Source organism: Otolemur garnettii, unplaced genomic scaffold, assembly GCF_000181295.1.
Source record: "Otolemur garnettii isolate 467f Iridium unplaced genomic scaffold, OtoGar3 scaffold00109, whole genome shotgun sequence".
NCBI lineage: Eukaryota > Metazoa > Chordata > Mammalia > Primates > Galagidae > Otolemur > Otolemur garnettii.
In genome coordinates this window covers 1130369-1140502 of record NW_003852504.1, presented here as the reverse complement: position 1 = coordinate 1140502, position 10134 = coordinate 1130369, and the positions used below count along the sequence as shown (strand labels likewise).

General features: G+C 36.8%; 1 protein-coding gene across 3 annotated transcripts in view; it reads left to right on the top strand.

Moving 5' to 3' along the window:
• The window catches only part of SMARCA1 (SWI/SNF related, matrix associated, actin dependent regulator of chromatin, subfamily a, member 1), an 89646-nt gene extending 84659 nt beyond the window's left edge, over positions 1-4987 (top strand). Inside the window, exons 24-25 of one of the 3 annotated variants that reach the window (XM_003796927.3) lie at positions 3054-3164; positions 4250-4987. In XM_003796927.3, the coding sequence (XP_003796975.1) occupies positions 3054-3164; positions 4250-4321 (183 nt within the window). In that variant the 3' untranslated portion in view covers positions 4322-4987. Of the gene's footprint in view, positions 1-3053; positions 3196-4180 lie in introns of all 3 variants that reach the window. The other 2 variants (XM_023517363.1, XM_023517364.1) reach the window with 2 other exon arrangements.
• The last annotated feature ends 5147 nt before the right edge of the window (positions 4988-10134 follow it).

The following is a 10134-nucleotide window of genomic DNA, read 5'->3' as shown; positions in this document are numbered from 1 at the left end:
AGTAAGGAAGATAATAATTCCAGTATTATTTTCCCTAAATTATTTAGCCTAGAGTAATTATTGAGGATCCAAAAGAAACTTGAATGTATCGGTGTTATTTAACATTATTTAGGTAAATAATAATTTGTTAATGAGTATTTTTTTCCTAATTAGACTCTCTTTGGTTTTCTGCCTCTTTGGGGGCTCAGTTTAAAGAGTAGGAAATACTTGGGTAGTTGGTAATACTTTTGGATCTAACATTTCCTATGTTGTTTATCTTTTTTTCCCCTGGATTTTATTTGGAAAAATAAAACTGTATTTTAAAAATATTTATCATTCTTAAAAACTTAAAAAATTGCCCAAGACTTACATATTCATTGCAGAAGATTTTGAAAATACAGCCTAGTGTCAGGAAGAAATGAAAAGATGCCAATCATCCTATTCTCAGAGATCTTGCTGTTAATCACTATAAATGTTGTTAATATCATTTCAGCTCTTTCTGTGGATATATGTATGTAATAAGATGTCTATTTCCAAATTACCAAAAATTTAATTACTTTCTGGTATTTCTCTGTTAACACTGCTTTAAACATGTTTTTGTAAATCTTCAGATACCTTATACAATAAGTTCCTAGGAATGGATTTGTTAGGTTAAAGGGTATAAAAATGATTATTTATCAGTATATCCAATTTGCTTTTGAGAAAGGTGGTGTAATATTCTGCTTGTGCTTCCATAGCAGAATACCACAGAAATTTATTTTCTTAAAATTATGGAGACTAGATGTCCAAGATCAAGGTGCCAGCAGGGTTGGTTTCCGATGTAACCTCTCTTTCTGGCTTGCAGATGTCTACCTTCCCTTAGGACTGCATTTAAAACCCCATTTCCAAATATGGTCACATTGAGGGTTAAGGCTTCAAAATATGAATTTTAGGGAGACATAGTGCAGTCCATAACAGGTAGTAACATTGACACTTCATCATCAGTGAATGAGAGAGTTCCCATTTTACCAACTTATTGCCAACACTGGATATGTACACCACAAGCATGTACCAGCACACAAACATGCACACATTGCTAATTTGATGAAGATGGTATTGTTTGACTTTACATTTCTTTGATTATTCGTTGTAGTGAAACTTGTTTTTTAATATTTGGACTTTTTTTATGAGCTTACTATTCCTGTACTTTGATTTTTTTTTTTTGGTTTGAAGTGGTTCTTAGTTGTTAGTAAACCTTCATTTTCACTTGTGTTTAGTTGTTTTGCATTTTGTCAGATGTCCTCACACAGAAATCAATTTTTCAAATGTTATTTACTCCTTCATAATAAGCTATTATTTATCTTTAAAATACAACAAAGTATACAGGGCTAATAATATATGAGTTTCCATATTGATGAATCATATGTTTAATGATCACCATACATTCATAAAAATTGTTTATAGTTTGGGTGCATTGACTTGCTCACAGTGAAATATAGATAGTGGTAAGGTTTATGCAAAAATCTTTTCAGATATTATTTACTCTGAATTAATAAATATAGTAGTGTTTCCTGAGATGTGTTCCCCAGAACTCTGACCCCACAAGATGTCTAGTGAGAAGAGAGTCAGTTGGTTAAATAGCTTTGAAACCTGCATCTTCTGCCTCCTGCCTTGAAATTCACAGTGCATGTTAGTTAGGAACTGGAAGGAAGGTTCTGAGAAGCCTTGTAGGAAAGAAAGTCGTTTAGCTTTTGTAAACTGAGTAAGTCTATTTTGTTTTTTTGAGACAGAGTCTCAAGCTGTCACCCTGGGTAGAGTGCTGTGGCGTCACAGCTCACAGCAACCTACAACTCTTGGGCTTAAGTGATTCTCTTGCCTCAGCCTCCCAAGTAGCCAAGACTACAGGTGCCTGCTGCAACACCCAGCTATTGTTGCAGTTGACATTATTGCTTTAGCTGGCCCCAGCCAGATTCGAACCCACCAGCCTCCATATATGTGGCTGGCACTCTACCCACTGAGCTGTGGGCACCGCCCTAAACTGAGTAATTCTAAAACTTATTTTGACCATAGAACATCCCCTTATTTTCTTTTGCTTGTGATTTATGTTTATTTTACTGGAAGTTGTAAAGCAGTGTATAGGGACGTCCCATATACCTTTCACCCATTTTCCCCAGTGGTAAATCTTGCTATATAAGATGTTATAGAAAATATCACAACCAAGAAATGACATTAGTATGATCTGCAGAGTTTGTTCAGATTGTATCATGTATACAAATGCTCATTTATGTGTGTGCGTGTATGTGTATATGTAGTGCAATGCAGTTTTATGTGTAGATTTGTGTAACCATTACTACCACAAGACTCCATTGTGCTCTCTCTTTAAAGTCACACACCTGCCCTCTTCCTAGCCCCTGGCAATCATTGATCTGTTCCCCATTTCTATAATTTTTTTCTGTTTGAGACAGTCTTACCATGTCACCCTCGGTAGAGTGCCATGGCATTACAGCTCAAAGTAGCCTCAAACTCTTTGGGCTTAAGTGATTCTCTTGCCTCAGCCTCTCAAGTAGCTGGGACTACAGGCACCTGCCACAATGTCTGGCTGTTTTTTTGTTGTAGTTGTCATTGTTTAGCAGGCCTAGGGTGGGATTGAACCTGACAGCCCCGGTACATGTGGCTGGTGCCCTAACCACTGACCTATAGGCACTGAGCCCCATTTCTATAATTTTGTCATTTAAGGTTATATAAATGGAATAATGTGGAATGTAACCTTTGAAAATTGGGTTTTTTCACTCAGCATAGTTCCTCTGAGGTTCATTCAGGTTGTTATGTGCATTAATACTTCTTTCCTTTTCATTGCTTAGTGTTTCATGATCTGGATGTATCGCAGTTTGTTTAAGCATTCATCCATTGAATGATATTTACCACCACCCTTTATTTTAGGTGGAATCTATTAATATCCTCTATGAATATTGTTCTGAAGAAAACCAGTTTTAGAAATTCTGTACCACAGAAATGATAGGGTTAAAGAATTGTTATACCTTGAAAGATTATGACTAGGTTACAGAAATTAAAAGTCTTTTTATTATTTTGTTTAGGAATTCCAGAGGCGCTGTAATACTCTGATTTCATTGATTGAGAAAGAAAATATGGAAATTGAGGAAAGAGAAAGAGCAGAAAAGAAGAAACGGGCAACTAAAATTCCAATGGTAAAATTTTCAGCATTTTCCTAACTTTTAGGTAGATCCCATTTTTTACATAATTAAAATGCCTATATTATGTTTAATGCCGTACTGATACCTATTATAAAATCTGGTTTGATAAAATCCTAACTCATTTTGGACAGAAAAAGAATTACACTACAACTACATGTTTCTTATTTGTAGAACATAGTTAGGAACTCCTCCCTAGTAACTGGGCTTAGTATTTAAAAATGACTCATGAATCTAAGCAGAAGTATTAATGCAAGTAAAATCCTTTGAGTTGAGACTAGAGCTATTGTGGGGGTAGGAGAAGGGCAGGGGTGGGCTGGGACAGTGGCAAGGTTGAAACTGGGAATTTTGATTTAGTTGAATAAGTTTTCTGATCTTTGTGTAACCATGAGTGCAAATGAGAACTCTGAGTATACAGCAAAGCTTTACTTGGTAATAAGTTCACTGCTGAATAATAAAATAACTTGATTTTAATCTAGTCAGGTTGCTTTGTATAGCTATAATTTAAAATATTCTTTAGGAGACCATATTATTTGAGCATGATTAAGTAAACTGCCATATTTCATCAAATCTAGGATGCCTTCCATTATTTTATATAACACTGAGAAAAAATGCTGCCAGCTATCATTTCTCAACAATTGTAAGATGCATCCTGATTTCACAGGTGCTAAAATGTGAAAGCAATGTGCATCATAGAAGATATGAAATATGGTATGTTAGAATCTATAATAAGTTTTAATAAAATAATACACTCATAAATAAATTTTTGCCCGGAAAACTTTAAGTATTAAGTAGTTCTTTAAGATAGGAGTACATTTATAATACCATGTGTAAGTAGATACTTGAATATTTTTGATGGGTATTTTATGTTTTTTCGTAAAAAGAAACATCTTTGAAGGCTATTTTACATTGGGTTATATAGTTTGTTGGGCTATATAGAACATTAACTGTGAGTATAACATTTTAAGTGAATATTCATGTTAAAATTTTTTTTTAATGCATTTACATCCTAGATTTAACATTGTTGGGCCATTTAAAAATGTGCATATTGGAGCAGAACATTAAATCTGTTTCCATTTTAGTCACAGAAAAGAAAAGCAGAGTCAGCTACTGAGAGCTCTGGAAAGAAGGATGTCAAGAAGGTGAAATCCTAAAGCCTAGAAATAAAGTTTTAAATGGGAAACTGCTATTTTCTTGTTCCCATCTTCAAATGCTAATTGCCAGTTCCAGTGTATTCATGGTACTCTAAGAAAAATCTCTTTGGTTTTGATTTATTGCATATTTTATATATTTTACAATGCTTTCTACCTGAAATGTGTAGCTTTATATTTCATGCATTCTAGTATTTTTGTGTACTGTATTTTGTGCATTTCATGTCTTCATCAAAATCTTCTCAGTCCTTGTTCTTTTGAAGCTTGTGCTGAGGTTTTAGCTTTTCTATGTTTTATATGCCGCTGCTTTGAAAGAGAACCTAGATTCTATAGCTGTATTATTGTTGTTTCATACTTTAAATTTATATGGCTGTGGAAAATGAATTAAAATGATTTGAGGAGAAAGACTTTTTCACTTCTTTGTTGCTTTCTTTTCTATTGAGTCTGGGCTTGTATGTGTTACTGCATACTGTGATTAGCATAATTGTTTCTTTGAGGTCATCTAAATATTTTTTTTTCCTAAAGGAATAAAGGGTGAGAAAAGAAAATATTAAAAAAAAAACCCTACTATTTGATACTGTGCTTGCTGTTAGTATGCATTACATTTAAATTATTCTCTAAATATTCAAGTGGGAAAATATAATAAAGAAATGTCTATAAGAAAATTAATCATTTCCTGTTTTTTGTGCAGTAGAAAGTAGTTGTGTTTACTGAATTGTATTGCTCACTACTGTGTATTTGGTTGAAAGCTAAAGCTTTGCTTGCTGACTTGTGTGTGATCTTCTGTCCCATAGAGCCAGTTCAGAGGAGTCTGGGTATAACATGTTAAAAAGTATGAAATAAGCACTATGCATGCTGCAGAAGGGGGTTGTATTTGTTAATAATATGAGGTCTGACAATTAAGTTCAAAATCTCAGCTTAGAAAATGTGCTACATATTTCATTGCTGAATATTACTACAGTCACCTTCAAAGTATTCCCCCTTGGAAGCTATGCACTAACACCAGTGCCCAGTCTACCCTTAAAAGCAAATTTGGAAGTCTTTTTTTCTGGAATGGCCATCAAAGTTATTGTTGTTTTATCCTTGATGTCCTGAATATCATTAAAATATCTTCCTTTCAATATTTCCTTTATTTTTGGGTAAATAAAAAAGTCATTGGGGGCCAAATCAGATGAGTAGGGAAGATGTTCCAATACAGTTATTTATTTACTGGTTAAACACTGCTTCATAGATAGTGCTGTGTGAGCTGGTGCATTGTCATGATGCAAGAGCCATGAGTTGTTGACTGAGATTTTCAGTTAAGATTTTCCTATTGCTCTATTGATATTTACTTGGTCTGCTGAGTTGCTCACTATCAGTTGACAATTTTGACACAGAATTAGTTGAATTTTTGCAACATTTTCATGGCTCATTACAGACTGTCATTACCTCTCTTTATCTGTGATGCTGTCTCTCCCCTCACAAACAAGTTTAATCCATTTGTACACTGTAATTTTCTTCAAGGCACTATCCTCATAAACTTGGATTAACATGTCTCTGATATCACCTCCACTCCTGCCAAGTTTAACAAGAAACTTAATATTTGTTCATTGCTTTAATTCAAGCTCTAACATTCTCCTGAGGTTACAACAAAACATGCAATGACAATAATGAACTCCACTTAGCAAGATTCCACCACACATCATCATGAACGCAACTGTGAAACACTGATATACCAAGGTTATGAAACCTTACCAAGTTGTTTTTACAATGCTGCCAGCATAAGCTTGTGGTGGCAAGTTTGCATACTTGTCAGATCTTATACAGTTATGCTCAGGTAACAATCTCAAAGTGTCAGAGGTTTTACGCACCCGAATTTATTTCTCACACCCCATATCCCATGTAGGTCAGAGAGATGTGGGAATGGGAAGGGATCTGTTTCACACAGTCACTCGAGTTTCAGGCTGACTGAGGGGCTGCTCTTTTGTAGCTGCACCATCTGGGACATGTTCTTTTTAGTTGGTGTTGTAGGAGAAAATGAGCGGCTGGAGAATCTCATGTAGGCTCTTTACTACCTCAGCCCAGAAGTGACATGTCACATTCACTTATATTTCATTGCCCCAAATTGGTCATGTGGTCCTACATACCTGCAACAGGGCTGGCAAATATCAGGGAATGAATGGAATATCTTACATTACTGCCTCTGCCACAGGGGCTATCAGTTTAAGAAAGAACCCAAGTCTGTCACATGAAACTGTTAGTGTGGAATTAATCAGAGTCCAGGTTGGGTTATAAGAGAATGAGGAAAATGGATCAGAATCTAGTGTGAAATATATAGCAACTAAGCAAAGCTGAGAATACAGGAAAGTGATGTTAATACCAAAACAATATTGCCTCTTCCCTCTGTCAAGATCTTTTACATTTCTTTCTTTCTTTCTGTTTTTTTTTTTTTTTTGAGACAGAGTCTTAAGCTGTTGCCCTCAGTAGAGTTCCATGGCATCACAGCTCACGGCAACCTCAAACTCTTGGGCTTAAGCGATTCTCTTGCCTCAGCCTCCCAAGTAGCTGGGACTACAGGCACCAGCCACAATGCTCAGCTATTTTTTGGTTGCAGTTGTCTTTGCTGTCTGGCAGGCCCAGGCTGGGTTCAAACCCGCCAGCTCCCATGTATGTGGCTGGCACTCTAGCCACTGAGCTATAGGCGCCGAGCCAAGATCTTTTACATTTCTTATCAGACTACTTTGTGTACCTCTGGCAAACTCTGGGTAGCTCCTATGTGTAAGTCAACATCTTTCACATCCTCGGTCTTCTTTAAAAGGTTCTGCAGCATAGGAATAAATCTTCTAGAATGACAACCTAGAAACTCTTCTAAAAGTTTTCGTTCATTGTTCAGATTGCCTGCTGCAATGATTCTGATTAGATACCTTTTAGTGTTTCCAGTAATAATTTGAACTTAGATTCTTGTATTCTGTTGGGGCTTGGGCTGAAATTGAGGCGCTATTAAGAGACAAGGTTAGGATGATATTAGATCAAGGGACAGAGAGTTACCCAGTTCTGTCCTTGGCTTAATTACCTTTTCTTTAAGGCCCACAAAGGAGGCAAAGGTAAACAAAGTTGTACTTAACTATCTGGCCCTTTGGCTCAAACTCCAATCTAGAGCTCTTAAGCCCAAAATCAAATCTCAGAATTTTCCGCTCTAATCATATGAAAAGCTGTAAGTTATGTAGTTGGAGAAAGTAATATCCAAGAATATTTTACTAATAATCCCAAATTCTGTATACTAGAAAATAGATTAATGAGGACCCTGGATTTTTATCAATCACTTCATCCTTTCTTAGGAATGAAGATGGGGGTGGGGACAGGTATAGTTAGGGTCTTTGAACGCCTTTGTGGAAACTAAAACTGTACTTTTTGTTCTTTCTCTGTTAACCCAAACGGGTTAATAGCTGAGCTGTATGTTACTTTCTACCTTAGGGGAGAAAATTGTCTGGTTAAGTTTTTCCAGCTTTTTCATGGAGCCATATCCCTGATCCATATCACTGCTGCAACTTATGAGCTTTTCTTGGAATAAAGAGATGTGAAATCTACCTCCCCAATGTCTCGATGAATGCTTCTGATGTCATCCTTAGAAGCCTGTGAAATGATTTCCTCCAGAGCTTAAAGACCACACTATATATTTAGTAAAACATTTGCCACCTATTCTGTTTCTCATCTTAAAGTATGTATAGGTTCATAGTTGAACCTAGCCTGCCAAAGAGAACCATACAATGAATGCCAGATGATAGCATAGTCCAAATAATACTATGTTGGAAATATGAAGTGCTTATTGTCAAATATCCATAAATTAAACTCTAATAGAAAATTTAAAAGTTCCAACAAAGAAGTCCCATTTTAAAAAAGAGCCCTAGACAGAATAGTATCCCTAGACCTGGCTGCCATGGTGTGAAGGGAAATCTGAATAGTTGCTTTATCATGTCAGCTGCATGGAGGCCACAGGAAGCAGGTGAGAGTCCTATATTAACGAATAGAATCTTACAAAATCACAATGACCTTGCCCATCAGCAAATTATTATTAATTGTGCTGGAATCTGACCCAACATGATTCCTTGTTTGGACAATGCACAAGGAGAGAAGAGTGATCTGGGGAACAAGGGACACTGAGTGGCTTCCTTCACTCAAGAGCTCTATGTATAGAAGATAAGAGGTGATTAGGTTTTCCCCAAACCCTACGGCTTCCATGGAGGTCCTTGTAATGCATCTGTCTTGATCCATTAGATACACAGGCCTTAATTTACTTAGAATCCAAAGAAGTTGGGGAGCTCAGTAATCTCATTTTCATCATAGCCATTTATATCTTCGTTTTTATTCCACCATTCCTTTTACTTGTCAGGTTATAAAATTTTCCCATGAAATGTGTGTCTGAGACCTCCCAATTAAGAGAAGTTGTGGAACTAAAATCTTTACCGCTTTCTTAGATGCTGCGTGTTTAGTTTGAAAAGTGTCTACCCAACTGGTGGGACTGTTCAAAGTTATTAAAATAACATGCTGTTATTTCCAAATTACTGGCAAAAATCCCCAAATGTGGCCTGTTAGTCCCACTCTATGGTGCAGTAGCCAACACAGCTAATTAAGATTCCCTAGCCAGTTTCAAGGCTCTGTAGGTGGCCTTACCTGCCCTTGAAATCCTCAAGTTGCCATCAATTTCAAATTTCTATGAGTATTCCACCCCATTTTTTTCTTCATTTAGTCTGCATAATGAACGAGGAGTAAGATTTTTCTATTGTTCAAGTACGCATAGCTAACGCTGACTGTCCCCTATCCCTCAGTCTTAACCATTCTTTTAGCTCTAGCTGATTTTTAACTGCCAGTATTTTTTTTTTGGGGGGGGCCGGAGCTGGGTTTGAACCTCCCACCTCCAGCATATGGGGCCACTGCCCTACCCTTTTGAGCCACAGGGGCTGCCCTGCCAGTATTTCTTTGTCTGAGAGCTTTTTCAGAGGCCTGGAAGGCTTCTCTACCCTCTGCAGGACAGACTGGAAGACCTAATGGTTAGCACCTCTGGCTCTCAATCAAAAACTGATTAGCCCTTAGTAATTTTCTATTAAGGTGTAGGATATTTTAGGAGAGTAATGACTGGATAGCATACCATTGATCTATTTTTATAGGCTATGTCTCCTCTGTGAACAGTTAGTGGGTAGTGTGACTAGATCAGGACATTCTGCACTGTTACAAAGTAGTAGGTTCTGCTTTTTCTGCATTAACAAATGAGATTTTACCATCAATAGCTATGGTATTGGGAATTATTATGAGGCAGAGGTTATAAGGTTCCTATGCATTTGGTAAGCCAAAGCTGGTGCCCAGGCTGCTGTCTCTCTCTCTCTCTTTTCTTCTTCTTCTTTTTTTTTTTTATTGAATGGTAACTATGTACATTAATGTACTTCTGGGGTACAGTGTGGGGTTTTCACACACAATCCGAAACACTTCCATCAAACTGGTTAACATAGCCTTCGTGTCATTTTCTTAGTTATTATTTTAAAACGTTCACATTCTGCTCTCAGAAAGATTCACTTGTACCCTTGTAAGATAAACCTCAGAAGTGATCCCTCCAATCTCCCTCCCTCCACCCATTCCCCCTCCCCTCTCCCTCCCCCTTCCCGTATTCTTAGGCTGTTATTAGGTTATAGCTTACATATAAATGGTATAAATTAGTTTAATAATAGGGGTGTGTACATTGGATACTTTTCTTCCATTCTTGTGATACTTTGCTCAGAAGAACATTTTCCAGCTCCATCCATGTGAACATGAAGGACGTAAAGTCTCCATCCTTCTTAATGGCT